Source organism: Natrix helvetica (genome assembly GCF_964273705.1).
Source record: "Natrix helvetica genome assembly, chromosome: 6".
NCBI classification, from domain to species: domain Eukaryota; kingdom Metazoa; phylum Chordata; class Lepidosauria; order Squamata; family Natricidae; genus Natrix; species Natrix helvetica.
The window spans coordinates 75,182,436-75,201,883 of NC_138553.1; the positions used below are offsets into that span (position 1 = coordinate 75,182,436).

At 43.1% G+C, this 19,448-nt stretch overlaps 1 protein-coding gene across 2 annotated transcripts in view; it reads left to right on the forward strand.

Annotated features, from left to right (window-relative positions):
* Positions 1-1,330, forward strand: part of FBLN1 (fibulin 1) — a 58,879-nt gene extending 57,549 nt beyond the window's left edge. For both annotated transcript variants that reach the window (XM_081957970.1, XM_081957972.1), the window contains one exon: positions 85-1,330. In XM_081957970.1, coding sequence (XP_081814096.1) covers positions 85-224 — 140 coding nt within the window. In that variant the 3' untranslated portion in view covers positions 225-1,330. The remainder of the gene's footprint in view (positions 1-84) is intronic.
* The last annotated feature ends 18,118 nt before the right edge of the window (positions 1,331-19,448 follow it).

Below are 19,448 nucleotides of genomic sequence, written 5' to 3' on the forward strand. Positions count from 1 at the left end.
CCAAAGCAATGCTCTTCGTGTCACAGGGATGAAAAACGTCGATGTTAATTCTTGCTGCTCTCGTTGCTGTCTCTCCGTTCCCAGGGGTCGTCCGGCAAGTGAAACCTGTCATCGGTCCTTTCTACGCCACCCTGAAGTTGGAGATGAACTACGTCGTCGGAGGGGTTGTCTCACATCGTAACATTGTCAATGTGCACATCTTTGTTTCGGAATATTGGTTCTGATGGGCTATTTAATGAAGGGAAGAGAGCGTCAAAGCGAAACTCCACCACAAATTATCTGGAAGCTCTGTATTCATGGTTTCGGGTAGGGGGGAGGATGTGTAGAAAAAGGGCCACATAGCCTTCTCTTCCAAGGATGTAATCTGGTTTCTAGCTTAATTGCAGGACAAATAGCAAACTATCTAAAATAGAAGTAGGATATCAAGGCCTGTAAATTCACGGTAGTTAACATTGTGTTGTATATACAGTATGATTTATTATTATTTTTGCCTCTGGTGTCTCTCGCTAAGTTTTAATCTCAGCTATTTTTTTAAGTGCTTGAGACTGGATTTGGCAGATCTGTGTCTTGCTGTGTCTTTGATGCTTCCACCTCCTTGAAGTTTTTACCTGGCTATTAATTCTTTTTTTAATTGTAGAACTTTTTAGTAAAACTAACTGATTGGGTTCTGGTACTGGAAATGGCGACATGGGTCTCCTAACTGGTAGGGATGACATGTTTGCCACGTCACCGAACCAGTTCCCCGGTCGCTGCAACATCTTTTTTTTTCATCTTTTTAAATCTTCTGCGCATGCACAGACCTATTTATAGGCAACTACATGTGCGCAAAATCGCTTCCGCACCGAACCGGCAGTAATGCTGGCAGACACTCACTCCCGGTTTCTTCCTACTGGCATTGCACCCCCTAATTCCAAGTCACCAACAGTAGTAAGTCCAGGGTATTGTTTAGTAATATTTCAGATCCCTGTTTTACCTGGCTGTGTGCTTTGGTTTCTTTTAAAATTTGAGAATGTCATTAAAGGAACACGGGACAACATGGGATTTTCAGTCTACAGTACACAAAGCACACTCTCTTTCTAACGCTGCAGTCACAGTGAAATATGTATCTCAATGCAAGACAATCGTGGATTGTTGGTGGTGTTAATATTACCGGCCTCTTGCTGTTGAAAGAGGAGACAGAGTCTTCAGCTCACATAAGGGGCCCCTTTGGATCCCTTTAAAAATTAATCTCCCTTGAAATGTTAGGTGTGGAATATGCTTTGTTGAAAGCGCTGGAAGCCCCCACGTATATATGACTTTCTTCTTTTCTGCAATAAAACAACTTACCTGACTATTTCTGCTGTCAGCTGATTCATGAATGCAGCTTTGTGTTTTAGCTCAGCTGAAGCGCGGCAATCTGCTCTCCTGCGCAAATCAGCTGAGCTAAAAAAACCAAGGAGATATTTGGACAGGGAACGACGGGGGCGGGAGGGCGCGGCCAACCAGAGGTGGTATTTGCCGGTTCTCTGAACTACTCAAAATTTCCGCTACTGGTTCGCCCGAACTGATCTAAACCGGCTGAATACCACCTCTGTAAGAGATCACTTTGGGGGTTTTAAGTATCCATGGATGATCAACTTAATTAAATGATTCTTGTCAGTTTAAAGAAGCAGAAAGCGTTCACAAATGGGAAATGAGTAATTTTAGATGAATGGCTAAGTAGTGTGAATGTGGAAACGATCGACATTTCTTAATGTGTCTGGGTCAACATTGCTGTCAGGTTGTGGCCGTAAGTCAAGAAACAATGCTTGGAGAATGGTTGATATTCACGAAAACATGAAGAGGAGAATGTAAACATGGAATCCCTTTTAATTCATCCAGTTCCTAATGAAGCAGTAAGATTTCTTCGGGTTGACCACATTTCCAAGCCTTTTCAGACCATCCCAATGGTACATTATTATTTTTTTGAAGGGTGATGGAATGTCTCAGCTAAAAGTTCATACTTTTTCTCACTAATAGTCCCTAGGTAAAGATAAAGGTTCCCCTTGCACATATGTGCTAGTTGATCCCGACTCTAGGGGGCGGTGTTCATCTCCATTTCAAAGCCAAAGAGCCAGCACTGTCCGAAGACGTCTCTGTGGTCATGTGGCCGGCATGACTCAACGCCAAAGGTGAACAGAATGCTGTTACCTCCCCACCAAAGGTGGTCCCTATTTTTCTACTTGCATTTTTGCATGCTATCGAACTGCTAGGTTGGCAGAAGCTGGAACAAGTAACAGGAGCTCACTCCATTACACGGTGCCAGGGATTCGAACTGCCGAACTGCCGACCTTTCTGATCGACAAGCTCAGCGTCTTAGCCACTGAGCCACCGTGTCCCTATTTTCCTAAAGGTTTCCTAAAAACGGGAGGGCTGGAACTACTCTACTATAAGCTTCCAGTCTGTTGAACACCAAAAATGACTCTGTGATTTTTGAAATGCCTATCAACCCACAAGTTTTACATGTATTTAACTTTTCTCATGATAATATGCCATTTGATTGCAACATTAAAAAAATAATCAACAGCATTTTCCTACCTAACCCTAACCCTCCATCTTTCCCAGAATGAGACTCTTCTCTAGGGAGTCCTTCCTTCTCATTAGGTGACCAAAGTATTTGAATCTCATCTTCAGGATCTGGCCTTCTAATGAGCAGTCAGGGTTGATCTCCTCTAGGACTGGTTTGATCGCCTTGCAGTTCAAGGAACTCACAGGAGTCTTCTCCAACACCATATTTCAAAGGCTTCAATTCTTTGGCGCTCATCCTTTCTTATGGTCCAATTTTCACAGCCATCCATTGCAACTGGGAAAACCATAACCTTGACTATACACACTCTTGTTGGCAGGGTGATGTCTCTGCTTTTTAGTATGCTGTCTAGATTTGCCATAGCTTTCCTCCCAGGAACAAAAAAAAAAATCTATACAGGGCAAATTATGACCTTACCTTCTCTACCTGTGAAGTAATTTGGTTGGGAGGATTGTGAAACTAGCAAACACATTTTAACAGATTGAACATGGAAAGCATTTTCTGCAAATCCAAACTAAGTTGAACTTCTAGATCCTTCCGACCCTTTGAAATAATCATCTACATCCTTTCTGCTTTTCAATTTTAAACAATTTTAAAATGTAAGTTTCTGTCATTGGTTGGGAATTCTAGGAGGGTTTAATCCCAACACCTCTGGAGAAAATTAGTCTGGGGAAAACCAGTTTACAAGGGGAAGGTCTGTTTATAGAGGAAAATCTCTCCTCCTCACTTATTCCATTAGGTTTTCTAACTTGCAAATTACATGCTTGCTTATTTATTTTAATATGTACATCTGCTTGACTTGGAAAGCTTTTGACTGAGGATAGAAGCATTACATCTTGGGGTTACTCATAATCAAGTTATAGCCATTTCTTCCCTTTCTTCTTTGCTAGATTAAATAGGAAAAAGACATTGAAAATAATACATTCCTAGAAAATAAATATAGTTTTAATATATTATTTGACATTTGCCAACAGTTTGGCCTTGATGTTCTAAGAATAGTGGCTGGTTTAAAGTTTACTGGGCTGTGCCTTCGTAGTACTGTATGCCAAAACAAGTAAATTATTTTTTAAAAAAACATGCCTACAAGAGGAAAATATTGATATGCATCAAGGCTATATTTGATTTAAAATAATTACACACTCCAATAATTACACAACGAAGGAAGGGTATTACAGTTGTTACTAAGGGGATGCCCATGGACTTAGACTTCCTGTTTTGGCCACATTATCTGTACATTTTTTTTGGTTCATGCCATACTCCTGTTGTGGCCCATCAGCAGCCAGAGGATCTGGCAGCAGATTCGGACAGTGAGGAGGTTGGGGAGGAACATGGGCCAGTCCTGGAGTCTGGGGAAGGCTATGATGGGGGCTCTGTGTCAGAGGCAGAGATGAGGCCAGGGCCGTCTGACAGTTATCAGCTGCCTTTAGAGTCAGACATCAGTGAGGCAGACAAACAGCTGGAGCCTGTTCCCAGTGTGCGCATGCGCAGAGTTGCCAGACGAAGGGAACAGCTAAAGAACAGGGGTCAACTTGGGAGTAAGGCCACAGGTGGACGATGAATGGCCCCTCCTAGAGGAAATAAAAGAGGAGCGAAAGGAGAGTGGAGTTTGCAGGAGACAATTAGTTCGATTAATTGGTTCGTGACTCCTCCGAGACTCCTTGCCAAGCTTTGCAGATATCGGCCTGTCAGCTCTCCAAGCCAGATAAGGTCTGTGACTGTAAATCCTCCCTTGAAAGACTTTGCTGGATGGGAATGAGCAGAATTAACAGTCAATTAATAAAAGGGGGTTTTGTTGGGACAAGGAGTTTGCTTCATGCTCTTGGGAAGCCTCTGTCAGAACAACTTCAGCCTCAATGACTGAGTTGATCAGAAAGAAGGAATGATGGCAGCAGAGCCTAGCCGACAGGACTCACGCCAAGGTTGATTTGACATATGACTCAGTCACTCATATTTTAATTAAAGACATAAACCAGCATAATGCATCCAGTTTTGGTCTCCACGATGTAAAAAAGATGTTGAGACTCTAGAAAGAGTGCAGAGAAGAGCAACAAAGATGATTAGGGGACTGGAGGCTAAAACATATGAAGAACGGTTGCAGGAACTGGGTATGTCTAGTGTTAGATCGGGTAATGGAAAGGCACACTCAGGCTAAAGGCAACAACAGCTCTTTATTATAACACAACAAGTTAGAACAATCCAGCGAAGGGTGAGTCTGACAGCAGCCCTTTTATAGGGGGCTGTCAGACCCTTCACCAATGAGATTAAACTTCTGTTCCCGCCGGAACAGAGGACCTTGGTGGAAACCATTATAACTAAAGCTAATATCTAACATCTAGTTTGATGAAAAGAAGGATCAGGGAAAATATGATAGCAGTCTTCCAATATCTCACAAAGAAGAAGGAGTCAAGCTATTCCCCAAGGCATCTGAGGGCAGGACAAGAAGCAATGGGTGGAAACTAACCAAAAAGATAAGGAACCTAGAACTAAGAAGAAATTTCCTGACAGTTAGAACAATTAATCAGTGGAACAACTTGCCTCCAGAAGTTGTAAATGCTGCAACACTGGAAGTTTTAAAGAAGAGATTGGATAGTCATTTGTCTGAAATGGTATAAGGTTTCTTGCCTAAGCAGGAAGTTGGATTAGAAGACCTCCAAGGTCCCTTCCAACTCTGTTATTCTATTCTATTCTGTTCCGTTCTGTTCCATTCCATTCTATTCTATTCTAGGTGGGATACCAACAATATTTTTTAAAATTATGCAAAATTAAAAAGAACATAAAATATATTTTAAAAAGCTAATATATGTAAAACAATAATCTAAAAAATCTTTATGCTAGTAAAACCATTAGATAAATAACAGAAAACATCATTAAAGCTAGTTTAAGACCCAAATCATCTTCTGGTGGACATCAGGAACGAAAGATATTCCAAAGACTGTAACACTATTTATTTATGGAGATAATAGTTGTCCAATAAAAGTCACTCTTACCCTTATGTTTAAGGATGAGGCATATGCCACATGAATCCCAAAGCTGCCCAGAGAAGGTATTGTCAATTTGAGTACATCATTCCTTCCACCGTCCCATTCCTGACCTCAGAATTGGTAAGAAAAACCACCTGTCCACAAATGAAGAGCAACTTCAAATTATACCCTGCAGTAGCTGAACTGCTTTGCCAAAATTTGGGGCAGATTTTGTAATAATAAGAAAAAGGCATCAGTATAATGGATAACATCTTCATAATTCCCTAAATGTACTTCAGGTTTTGAACACACTGCATGCGTTCAAAGAAGATTTAACCAGAAAATACTAGATGATATCTTCATTGCGGACAGTTGTTTCATCTAGTATTTAGAAATTAGAGTAGAATTTGTGTGAACAAGCTTTTTACAAAAACATATATACGGATTATTTGGTAAGAAAATGAATGTCAAGTATGTTTTGTTGAAGCAAGCATTCATTTGGCTATAATGAAACTCATGTCACTTATGATATGAACTTTTGGCAGCTTAATGCTTCAGAAATGAAATTAAACTGAGAACCCTGTCTTAAATTAAAGACTTGCAAGTTCCTCTGCACTTCTATAACTGTCTGGTTTGGCTCGGCAACCAAACAAGACAAACATAGATTTCAACGGATAATTAGAACTGCAAAAAGAACAATTGCTACCAATTTGCCTTCCATTGAGGACCTGTATACCAGTGGTGGGTTCCTATCAATTCGGATCGGTTCGCCCGAACGGTAGTGGTTTTGCGGCCTGGGTTGCTGGAACCGTCAGCAACCTGCCACTCCCACAAACTGGGTCTTGAGTATGACACCCCTGGCCTACAGTGACTTAATATATAATTTGTCAACCCATGTAATAACCCAAAATCTGCAGATTGCTATACGTACATATAATGCAAACTTTCCTGCAGGAAAGAAAAGAAAGTTGATGGTAGTTACAGCTATGCAGCTGAAGTCCTGGCCTTTTTTTCCCCATATTGATTGTCTTAACTGGGCTTTCACACCATTCATTTATAACTTAAAAGAGAAATAAAATACTTTTCCTTCGTATTGTGAGAATATGTTGAAAAGCATACCACCTTTTGTTTTCCTTTTTTTTTTTTAACAAGGTCGTTCTATGGAATTGAAGGTTTTGTGTGGCCTTTTTAAGATAACTAACGAGTAGCTTTGGCCAAAAGCAACAGATTTTTGCTTCTGTTTTTCCTGGTATGTTTTAGGAAATATATACTGTGGTGTGTCATTACCTAATGAGTATCTTTATTTTGACAAGAACAGCCAGTGAAGCAGGATAGGGTGGGAAAACTTACAGCATGGGGACGTGACCAGGGGTGGTATTACTTACCTTCCCTACCAGTTTGCAAATGTGAGACCACGCAAGAATGTGCTTTGGCTAAAAAAAAAGTGCCTAAATGGGATGCCATAGAACTGGGGCAGGTGGGCGGGGCCACTCTGGACACTTATGAAAGTTTTTAGGTAGGGGGAATAAGAAAACACAACAATGTAGATTCAGACTACAGATCAACCATGCTGAGGTTTCCTTTTTTTGGTCAATTTCTTTTTTTGCAAATTATTGGATATTTTACAGAGGACAGACTGCTGCTAAATTCTTTGATAGTGTGGCTTGACGGTCATCATGCTTGAAAATATCCCTCAGAGAAACTCCTTGGCAACGAGAGGTTGAAGAATCTGAAGTGTAGGATGGCAAACAGGCTGAAGATACTGGTACTTTTATCTAAGTCAAACACACAACGATGGTGATTTTAGTTCCTGTCTGTTCACATAGGCTCACAAACACAGAGGAGAACAAAGGCAGAATTATACTTCAAAATATAAGCAAAGTAAGTTACACATTCGTATCCATGTTGACCACAAGAATGTAGGATCAGCAGCGCATTCTTCCTGTTTCATTTTCAACAATCTTCATTCAGGAAAGAAAAGCCCTTCCTGGAATGATCTTCCCTTTGAGAAAACAAAACACGTAAGTGGCTAGAAGAGCAAGAGAAGAGCAAGAAAGAGGATTATGGGACTGGAGGCTAAAACATATGAGGAACGGTTGCAGGAACTGGGTATGTCTAGTTTAATGAAAAGAAGGACTAAGGGAGACATGATAGCAGTCTTCCAATATCCCAGGGGTTGCCACAAAGAAAAGGAGTCAACGGGGTTGGGTTCCGGCAGGCACTACTGCCAGTTTGCTCATGTGTAATTATAATTGTTCTGCAAATGCCTAGAACCAAAAAAAAAAAGATTCGGAGGAATGGCAGGCCTGGGTCGCTGCCAGTTCCAGTGACCCAGGCCGCCAAACCACTACCAATTCAGCCAAACCAGTCCAAACAGATAGGAACCCACCAATGGAGTCAAGCTATTCTCCAAAGCACCTGAGGGTAGGACAAGAAGCAATGGGTGGAAAATAATCAAGGAGAGAAGCAACTTAGAACTAAGGAGAAATTTCCTGACAGCTAGAACGATTAATCAGTGGAACAACTTGCCTCCAGAAGTTGTAAAAGCTCCAACACTGGAAGTTTTAAAGAAGATGTTGGATAACCATTGGTCTGAAGTGGTGTAGGATTTCTGCCTAGGCAAGGGTTGGACTAGAAGACCTCCAAGGTTCCAACTCTGTTATTATATAGTATAGTATAGCCCTATGATGGTGAACCTATGACATGCATACCAGAGGTGGCACGCAGAGCCTTTTCTGTGGGCATGGCCGCCGGCCATCTGATCTTCGGGTTTCCGGTGCTTGGCACATGTGCGTTCTGGTTTGGGCCCTCGGTGCCAAAAAGGTTCGCCATCACTGGTATATCCCTTATTGTCATTGTACATCATGTATACAACGAAAATGGTTTTAGCCTCACTGCTGCAATCCATGACAAAGAATACAAACAACATAAAGAGCATAAAGAATAATCCCAATGCAAGTAATTAGGGGGAAAAAAGAGAGAAAAAGAAAGAAAAAGAAAAACTAGTCATACATTTCCGCGTGTCCCTGGAGTGGTTGTGGTTGTGTTTAAGAGTTGTGTCTAAAAATCTGCTAGCAAATAGGAATAAAAAGAAAGACTGTGATACAATCTGAGGACTTAAAAAAAATTAAGAAAAAAAACCAGGGAGTACCATACTGATGTTGCCAAATGATTTGGAGATGAGTTCGCAAAAATGCAAATGGACCCACAACTGGGGTGCCAATGGAGCTCCACATATTTCTTATATATGTGGTACTGCTTTAATCGCATTTGTCGTGGCCTCCACCTTGCCTTTGACCGTCTCACAATACACCATTTAGGATCTCAGAAGAGAAATATGAGCTGAAGATGTCTCTCTCTCTCTCTCTCTTCACAACTGCTCCTGAATAAAAAAACAAATCCTTGCCAGATTTATTACCATTCCATTGGTTAGTCGGGAGTTGTACAGATGGGAGGTTAAGCAACTTGCCTTGTGGTGCAACCAGAACAATGTGGAACAGAACATACTCAAAACCATAGAAATGGTGGTAGACTTTAGGAGAAACCCATACTACCACCTCTTACAATATTAGATAACACAGTATTAACAGTAGCGACCTTCAAATTTCTAGGTTCTATCATATCTCAAGACCTAAAATGGACACCTAACATCAAAATTGTCATCAAAAAAGCACAACAAAGAATATTCTTTCTGTGCCAACTCAGAAAGCTCAAACTGCCCAAGGAGCTGCTGATACAGTTCTACGGAGGAAACTTTGAGTCTGTCAACTCCACCTCCATAACTCTCTGGTTTGGTTCTGCAACCCAACAAGACAGACACAGACTTCAGAGGATAATTAGAACTAGTCTGAATAATTAGAATTAGTTTGAAATGATATAAACAAGAGGTGGGCTGCACTTACCTTAACAACCGGTTCGCCGGTTGTTAATTCTGGTCCCAAGTTTGGTTGTAAGTTGAGGACTAACTAAAGGAGGAAGAAAGATGAAGAGAGATGGAAAGAGAAAGATGTCCTACGTACGTGGCTTAGAATGGACCGTATGTTCATGAACATCGTCTTGGGGCCTCCTTTGTGGATGCTTCTGGAATGGCAAAGATGACCACAATTCTATGCTCCTCTCCCACATCTATAAGAAATGGGAAATGTGTTTTGTTTTGAGCTCAGAACAGACAGCTCCACTTGTTTGGTGTCCCCTCAAAAGCAGTGTGGTTTGTTCCAGTCGAGAAGCAAACCAAATTCTCAGAAAGTGCCTGTTTTTATTTGATCTTAGGACACTCAAACAATCCCGCTTGCGGTTGGGACAACCCATTCAAGATTGACCAGACCATGTAAAAGCCTCCAGAAACACTCTGAAGCAGCCACATTTCATTCCAAAGTTTAAAATAGCCTCTTAAAAGAAATAAAAATGGAATAGCTGTACAATTCCTCAGAGCTGGAAAACAACCTTCGAAAGAGTTCATACATAACTATGTTAAGGTGGTTAATATATTAATTATTTTGCATAACTGGTAAGCTATTAGAAGGCTTAAAACAGGCTGAATCTACTGTGAAAACAATTTATTTCAGAATTTTCATAGACTGAAGTCAGATGTACATCAAGCATTTCAAAATAACTAAAATCCTGGCTAACTATTCATTTAGTCGAAGAATGTGCTTTTATCGCACTCCTTTTCAAAATGTAATTCGTGGTTAGTCACGTATATTTTAAGGTACAAAAGGAAGGATTTTATCGTAGCTGCCACTTGTTATCAGTTTCATTACCACTTCATTAAACAAATTGCTCCTCTCCTGTATAGCTATACATCAGTTAATTATAATAATGATGATAAGAACTGTTGAAATAAATAGATTTAACAGTTGGTTGTGTGGAAGAGCCTCCTTAAAAGTGTTAGGAAATGAAAACGGTGCCTCATTTTAGAGGGCTGTCCAACAGGTGGAGTTATAGCAACAGATTTCAGATTTGTAAATGTTTTTTCTGCTCCACGGCCTTGCTAAATAATTTTATAACAGGGGTGTCAAACTCCATTGCATTGAGGACCGCGTCAGGGTTGTGTTTGACCTCAGGGGGCTGGGGTACGCGTGGCCAGGATGGATGTGGCCAGCCTTAAGCTGGTCATCATCAAATTGCTGGCAGTCAGCAGAATTAGCTTGCAATACTGCATTCTAACCACTGAGTCACCGTGGCTCTTAATATACTTGTAATATACTTGTGATGATAGCGATAGCAGACTTATATGCCACTTCACAGTGCTTTACAACCCTCTCCAGTGGTGGGATTCAGTCAGTTCGCACCACTTCGGGAGAACTGGTTGTTAACTTTCTGAGCAGTTTGGTGAACTGGTTGTTGGAAAAAATCATTAGGGCAGAGAACTAGCTGTTAATGTCAGGCCTTCAGCCATATTTCTCTTGGATTTTTGGCCCGTCACACTTTCTATTATTCTACTATGCCTTTTTCTTTTGTGGGAAAATGGGAGGGGGGATTGTACGGAGTTACATGCTATGTAGCCAAAACAAAATTCCTTCTAGAAAACCAAGGTCATCCTTTGTCTCTGCACCTGACTGGAACTGGATGGGTGGAACTGCCAGCATGGCAGTGGGAGATCAGACCATGCAATGGATTTGTTGGTTGGGGCAAGATCTTGAACTTTCAACCGGGTGGGGAAAACTTGGAAGCTTTCAGATTCGGGTTTTCCCAGCTGTGCCAACATGGCTCTCTTAATAAATTGGAACTTTGAGGAATACTTTGCCTTGGACTCTGATTTACTTTTGGGTGCTATTTGGAACCCTGACAGTTAAATTATTTGAACCCCACCACTGGCCCTCCCTAAGCGGTTTACAGAATGATCATGTTTCCCCAATGATCTGGGTCCTTATTTTACCGATCTCGGAAGGATGGAAGACCGAATCGACCTTGAGCCAGTCAGGATCGCACTCCTGGCAGTGGCAGTGAGTTAGCCTGCAGAACTGCAGTGCAGTACATATCTCGAAAGCTTTTCTTGCTGTACACAAATAACATACATCTGTGAGAAGAGATGTGGATAAAATCAAGAGGCATCCATGGTTTGTGCGTATCAGGAAAGTCAAGATGGTGGCTAGGGACACACAACCCAAATCTCACACTATGAAAACAAGGAAAGACCTCCGTTTACACTGGAATTTCACTTCCAAGTGTAGTGAGCAGGAAATATACTTCCAATAATCAAGTGACATTCCAAATTTCAGGCATAGGATCAGTGGTGGGTTGCAAGCGGTACACCCTGGTACGGGCATACCAGAGCCTGCCTGGAGCTCCGGGTACCGTTCCGGTACGGTGCTCCAGAGGGCCCACCCACTCGCCCGCACTTTTTACCGTGTTTTAAAGCTCTTGGCGCTTCCGTGCATGCGCATGGCGCTTACAGCGCCTGCACGATGCTCCGCTGAGCAGCTGGAGCATCGCGGAGGCTTGCGGAAGCATCATTTGATGTGTGGGTGACTCCGTACCGGTTGGAACGGAATCCGGAACCCACCACTGCATAAGATGGTGCCGTTCCAATGTTTCAGAAACCTGCAGAAAGCAACTACAGAACGTTTCTCTGTCAGAGACTATTTGCAGAGGCGAGAAAAGATCAAAATGGCCCCATTAAAGACAAGCCAATTCATTACTTCTTCCTTTCCAAACAAAAGGGGGAGAGAAAGGGGGAATGCGTTCTCATGAGAAACTGTATGCTTTTCTTTAAGAGAGTGCACTTTAGATCAAGGATAGACGAAAATCTGTATGATGTCCTGGTTACTAAGGCAACTATGCATTTTTATGAATACCTGAGCAAACAGATGAATAAACCTCAGGTCAATCATTAATTCATATTACTATTTTTTGAGCTGGGGTAGAGCGATTTAGATACCAAACTTCCTTTTTATTTGGAATTTCAAATGGCATTATTTGATTTTAAAGTAAACACTCGGCTGCGCTTTAAAAAAAACAAAAAACCAGCATTGCCTTTCTTCCCCTGTTACACTTTTTCTTGAAACGGCAAATTATCCATCATAAGGATTGTTTCGAGGAGGGGGCGGCTATGCCACCCAGAGCGGTCTCTGATTCCACAAGGTAAAGAACGAGAGCGTTCACATTTTCGCTAAAATAGACGGAAGGGCCAAGGGTAAGGTCAGAATAAGTGGAGTCAGCCTCGCCCAGACTCCATTGTGAAGATCACGTCCAGTTTTGGCACCCATTGGCAGGGGTGGGCTCCTGGGGATTCGCAGGGGTTCGGGAGGACCTCTAGCTAAGCTTCTGTGCAGTTTGGAGAACCCCCAAATCCCACTCCTGGCTGGCCCCGCCCACCTCGCCCCTTTGATCCCAGGAGTCCCCACATGGCCCGTTTTGGATGCAGGGAAGTGCAGGGCACGCATGGAGGCTCGGGGAGGGCAAAAAATGGGCGTACAAGAAGTTCAGGAAAGCTGGAAATGAGCCCGTTTCCAGCCTCCAGAGGACCTCCAGAGCTGAGAGAGGCCATTTTCGCCCTCCCGGAAGCTTGAGGAAAGCCCAGAGAGGGCAAAAACGCCCCATCTGGTGCAGGAGGCCGACTAAGCCATGCCTACCATGGCCACGCCCATTCAGCAACAGGGTAGACAACCACCTGCTAACATTTCTGAAGCCCACCCCTGCACACTAGGGCAGGCTTGGAGCAGGGAGAGCCTGAGGTTTGCCCAAAATCTTATAAGGAATCATTGAGAGATGGAGGTATGTCTTTTCCTCTTAGAGCAGAGCAGACTGAGAACAGTGCAGGTAAGTCCTGCGCTTATAACCATTCATTGAGTGACCACTCAAAGTTACCATTTCACTGCAAAAAAAGGAACTGCTCACCAGTCTTTATATTTACTGTATGACCGTTGCAGCATCTCCAATGTCACATGATCAAAATTCACATGCTTAGCAGAGTTGGAAGCCACCTTAGAGGTCTTCCAGTCCAGCTCTCTGTTCAGGCAGGAAGCCCTATAAAATGGTTGTCCAATCTCTTCTTAAAAACTTCCAGAGTTGGAGCATCCATAACTCCTGGAGTCAAGTTGGTCTCACTGTCAGGAAATTTCTCCTTAGTTCTAGGTTGCTTCTCTCCTTGATTAGTTTCCATCTACATTTGGGAACTTCTCTTGCCCCAAGAAGAATTCAGGTAGTCCTTGACATAATAGAATAATAGAGTTGGAAGGGACCTTGGAGGTCTTCTAGTTCAACCCAGTGCTTAGGCAGGAAACCCTATACAATTTCAGACAAATGGTTATCCAACATCTTCTTAAAAACTTCCAGTGTTGGAGCATTCACAACTTCTGAAGGCAAGTTGTTTCACTGATTAATTGTTCTAACTGTCAGGAAATTTCTCCTTAGTTCTAAGTTGTGTCTCTCCTTGGTTATTTTCCATCTATTGCTTCTTGTCCTGCCCTCAGATGCTTTGGAGAATAGCTTAACTCCCTCTTCTTTGTGGCAACCCCTGAGATATTGGAACACTGCTATCATGTCTCCCCTAGTCCTTCTTTTCATCAAACTAGACATACCCAATTCCTGCAACCGTTCTTCATATGTTTTAGCCTCCAGTCCCCTAATCATCTTTCTTGCTCTTCTCTGCACTCTTTCTAGAGTCTCCACATCTTTTTTACATTGTGGCGACCAAAACTGAATGCAGTATTCCAAGTAAAGTGGCATTAGCACTTCATGTAATCTGAGGAATCTTGATAATGAATCTTCCTATCATAGTTGTAAGCCGTAATAATTGAAAAATGATTTTTAAATGATTTTATAACTTTTTTTTTTGCAAATCTGTGGTTGTTATGCAAGCACGATAGTTGTTAAGTCAACCATTGTTTAGAAAACATGGTCAGGGGACTGCAAGTCAAGGCAAATGGCCATCAATGTAACCGTGTGGCTGAGCACCTGAAATTCGGGCCCGAGATTGTGGTGGGAGCAACCATCAGAACTTCGGATTTGAGTGGTAAAGATAGGTCTGTTGTAACAGTCACTGAACACCTGGTTGTAAGGACTACCTATACCGCAATAAATTAAGTCAGAAATGGATAGGTGGACCAGTCCGTATCTCTCAGCCCAATCCACCTCACAGAATTGTCCTTGTGTGTGGAAAAAAAAGAGGAAAGGGTATTATGTATGTTCGGCACCTTGAATCTATCTATATCTATATACGTATATAAAAATGGCTGTGTGTGTGTATGTTTTAGCATAACTCTGGAATGCCTCGAACAAATTCAACCAAATTTGGTACACAGATGACGTGTTCTCTGGAAAAAAATACGGGGTGGGAGAGGTAAGACATCCTAACCCCCCTCGGTGTGTGTGTTCTGTTAAGATACAGCCTGTTGTGCCTTAAAATGGCTTCTACCTGTACAGCGCAGTGGAGTTGCCATGGTAACAGCTTCACAGTACTCCACAAGGGGGCTCCCTCTGGTAAGGGGGAAAATCCAACATTAGAAATTACGTTTGGTCCGGACATTTCATCCCTATAAATAAATACCGGGGCAATGCCGGTTTATCGGCTAGATGATTATAAAAATAAAAAAGGCAGGATAGAAATCTGAGAAATAAAATAAATTAATCATTTAAAAAACATATAAAGTTGACGCACTTCTTGGATCAACGCTGCTCATCTTCTGCTTTTGGCTGAGGACCCGGGGACCTCTTTGACAGATCCTTCACTCATCAAGTAAGCAGGTGAGCAAGATTTTACTTGAAACCCTAGACAAAGCTGAATATTTCTCGGTGCCGGCAGTTAGGGGAGCCAAGGACAACTTGCCTTTGCTATTCCTAATGTACTGCTTGGACAACATCATCGCCAACAGAAGAATAGAGCTTTTCATTTTTTGCCCTGGTTTGTGATTTCTTTCATTAAAAACTTTTCTGAATATTGAAAATGGATCCAAATAGCAGCTTGTTCCAAAAGAGAGCTTTGTTAAGTGAGAAATTAGAAAGAGATGCCACGTAGTCCCGGACATTCTTAGGTGACCCAATTATCTGGATCACATTTCTCCTGATTTCCTGTAGAAGGAAGACAGCTGGAGGTCCACTCCATTGGTTTCATACATTGCCGAGTACAATACCTTGCTGCAGAATCTGATATAAGGACCGATTTTGCTCCCATTTAGATTCCCCCGCCCCGCCCAAAGGTGGTGATGTGGGAAATTGGCTGTACTAGAGAGAGCATAGGAAGGAGCTATACATAGTAAACTGCAATGACTACCATTTGGCAGAAAGGAAGTCCTTCGTCAAACCTGAGGGGCAGGTTATACAATTGCTGCTGTTCTCACCTGCTTTCATTGCCAAGAACGGAGTCCTGTAGGCTAACCCAAGTAGCCCAAGAGGAAGTTCTCAAGCTGCAGAGGGAAAAAAAAGATTTTATTTAGTGGGTAGAGGTAATGAATAAAATCACTGGGGGAGAGGAGGGGAGAGCCTAAAAACTGTCAAGCTAGTGGGTGTGTCCAGGAAGTGAGATTCTACTGGTTTGGACTGCTTCGGGCGAACCGGTAGCTCTGACTATCATCTGGGAGAGAACCAGTTCACTCTAACTTTGAAGTGGGCCCACCTGCCTGCCCCTGCGCTATACTCACCTATATTTCCTTTTCCGAAGCTCCGTTGATCAGCGCAGCAGAGTGGATTGCCGCGCCTCAGCTGTTTTCCTCGCCAGCAGTAATGCGGAAGTTGAGTTTTCTGTAAACTGCACACGCATGTGCAGCAAAGTGCACACTCAGTGAACCGGTCGTTAAACTGGTAGGATCCCACCCCTGGGTGTGTCTACAAGCCCCACCCCTTTTTGATGCTGGCTTTTGGAAAGCCCCTGCACTCTCCCCATCTTCAATTCATAGGCACCTGCCTTGAATCTGTGGCGGAAGGAAAGGTAGAGATGGACACACCAGAGGTGGTTTCCTACCGGTCCAGCCCGGTTCGGCCGAGTAGGTAGTAACTCAGCCGGCCACGCCCCTGAACTGGTTCTATCGGCGGCGCCTACAGCATCGCCATCTTGGGTTTTTTTACTACTGTGGATGTGCCTGAAGTGCGCCCACGCAGCGCATCCCTGAACAAACTGACAGTAACAAAAGCTGGAACCCACCCCGGGGACACACCATTAGGACAGGAAATCTAGGATGAATTAGAGGAGGTCCAACAGTCCCAACAGTCTCACTGGGACTGGTGATGTAATCGAGAAGAACACCTTTATCTTTAACAGAATATACCTGTTCCAAAATCATAATTAATAATTCAGTTGACATAGCCACAAAGGCAACAATAACGGGACAATTATCTTTGTGGTTAGGGACATTGCATCACGAACCAGGTCACCTACAGTCACCTTCTTTTCTACATAAAACTTCCAAGATGCTAACGATGAAACACAACAGAAACAATTACAAATTACACCTACTTTTATTACCTAGAGAACTTAGTTATTAGTCATTATTTATTACCTTAGAACTTAGAACAGAAAAAAAAGGTGGCAAGGAAAGTCGTAAAATGGGGCAACGCTCACTTAACAAATTTCTCCCTTAGCACCATAAATATGTTGGGCTGAGTTGTAGCCGTAAGTTGAGGACTACCTGTATTGTGATACTTCAAAAATAACCCCATCGCCTTGAGCTCTTAAACCTCTTAGAATCATAATGGTTACATGCTGTCAATATGTGATGGGTTTTTTGTCTCTATAACCAAAATCTTTACTACTGCATCAGTGTTCCATGATTCAGTTTTGTTTTTTTCTTACAACTATGTAATCACAATCCCCCTTTTTTTATTCACAGAGTCAAAAGACTTCCAGTTGTCGTTCTCTGGGCAGTTAATTTTATTTACAAGAAATCCTGTCTGACAGTCATCCCTGAACGAGACAAATGCTTTTAGTAAGAGTGCAGCAGGAAGGACAATTCAGCTGCTGTCAACATCTTGGTGTGATCCAAGTGTAAATGACTGAGGCCCCTACTTTTCAATACACTTGATTATGCTGAAGATTCCTTCAAGGAAATGAAACCCAATCCATGTTGTGGAGACATATTTTTGCATCACACTGGCAGGGTACTGATGGCGGTACGCTCCAACCAGTGGTGGGTTCCTGCTGGATCGCACCGGATCGCGCGCGCTCCCTTTCAGCGCTCCACCTGGCTTGCGCGCTCCCTTTCAGCGCTCCACCTGGCTTGCGCGCTCCCTTTCAGCGCTCCACCTGGCTCTCGCGCTCCCTTCCGGCGCTGAAACCGGAAGTACAGTCTTGCCCCGCCCCTGGCGAAGCAACGACGCCTGCCTGCGCTCCACCAGCTCGGCTGGGAACGGAGATGTTTCCTCAGCGGAGCCGAGCGCCTGAAAAGACTTTTCAGGCGCTCCGCTCCGCTGAGGAAACATCTCCGTTCCCAGCCGAGCTGGTGGAGCGCAGACAGGCGTCGTTGCTTCGCCAGGGCCGGGCAAAACTGTATTTCCGGTTTCAGCGCCGGAAGGGAGCGCGCAAGCCAGGTGGAGCGCTGAAAGGGAGCGCGCAAGCCAGGTGGAGCGCTGAAAGGGAGCGCGCAAGCCAGGTGGAGCGCTGAAAGGGAGCGCGCGTGATCCGGTGCGATCCGGGAGGAACCCACCACTGGCTCCAACCCTGGCCAACATTTGATTTTTATCAACCTTTGGCAGTAACTTGAGTTTTGAGTTTTGTTTCAGCTTTGACAATGCTTGGATCTCTTTATATATATATATATAAATAGCTTGGGGTGGGGGCGAAGAGAAAGGAGTGTTATGCCTATTCGGCACCTTGAATCTATCTATCTATATAAAAATGGCTGTGTGTGTATGTATGTTCCAACATAACTCTGGAACGCCTTGAGCAATTTCAACTAAACTTGGTATACAGATGACGTACTCTCTGGAAACAAATACTGTGGGGGTAAGACACCCTTAACACCGCTCGGGGTGTGTGTTCTGTTAAGGAACAGCCTGTTGTGCCTTAAAATGGCTTCTACTATACAGTGCAGTAGAGTTGCCATGATAATGGCTTCACAGTACTCCACAAGTGGGCTCGCTCCGGTAAGGGGAAAATCCAACATTTGAAATTACGTTCGGTTAGGGATTATTTTTGAGGAGAAATGTATGGATTAGGATAAAAAAAATACCCGGGCAACGCCAGGTTATCAGCTAGTGGCTTAATAAAATGATGGACTTTAATTTTATGGAACAAATGGGGAGCACATCTTTCTGATGTGGAAGTTACAAAGACGAGGAATAGTACGTCACGCATGTGTAAAAAAAAAAACTCCATCATGGAGTCTTCTGGATTCAAGTTCAAGCAGCAAAGTCTCATTGGGTGAGGATCAGGTGTAATGTGCAATGTGTGAGGAATGTTACCAGGGGTGGTATTCACTTACTTTCCCTACCTGTTCGCAAATGTGAGCGCACATGCATCCATGCATGCCCTCAGCCTTCCGTGCATGCGCTTTGGCTTGAAAACATGCTTAAATAGGATGGCATAGAAATGGGGCAGCGAACTAGCAGTAATGCCAACAGCAACCCACCCATCTACCATCCTCTGGAGTCCATTGAAGTTCATGCCTTCTGCTTCGGTGACTCCATCCAGCCACCTCATTCTCTCTCGTCCCTTTCTTCTTTTGCCCTCAATCGTTCCCAGCATTAGGCCTTTTTCCAGTGAGTCCTTCCTTCTCATTAGGTGGCCAAACTATTTGAGTTTCCTTTTCAGGATCTGGCCTTCTAAAGAGCAGTCAGGATTGATCTCCTCTAGGACTGACTGGTTTGTTCACCTTGCAGTCCAAGGGACTTGCAAGAGTCTTCTCCAGCACCATAGTTCAAAGGCCTCAATTTTTTGGCATTCAGCCTTCCTTACCAGCAGAAAATATTTGCAATTCTATTTGAGAATATAGGTGGAATGGCAAGATTTGGAAACCTGTTAGGCTCAGTCATTTTAGAATAAGATTATTACATGCTGTGTACATCACAGA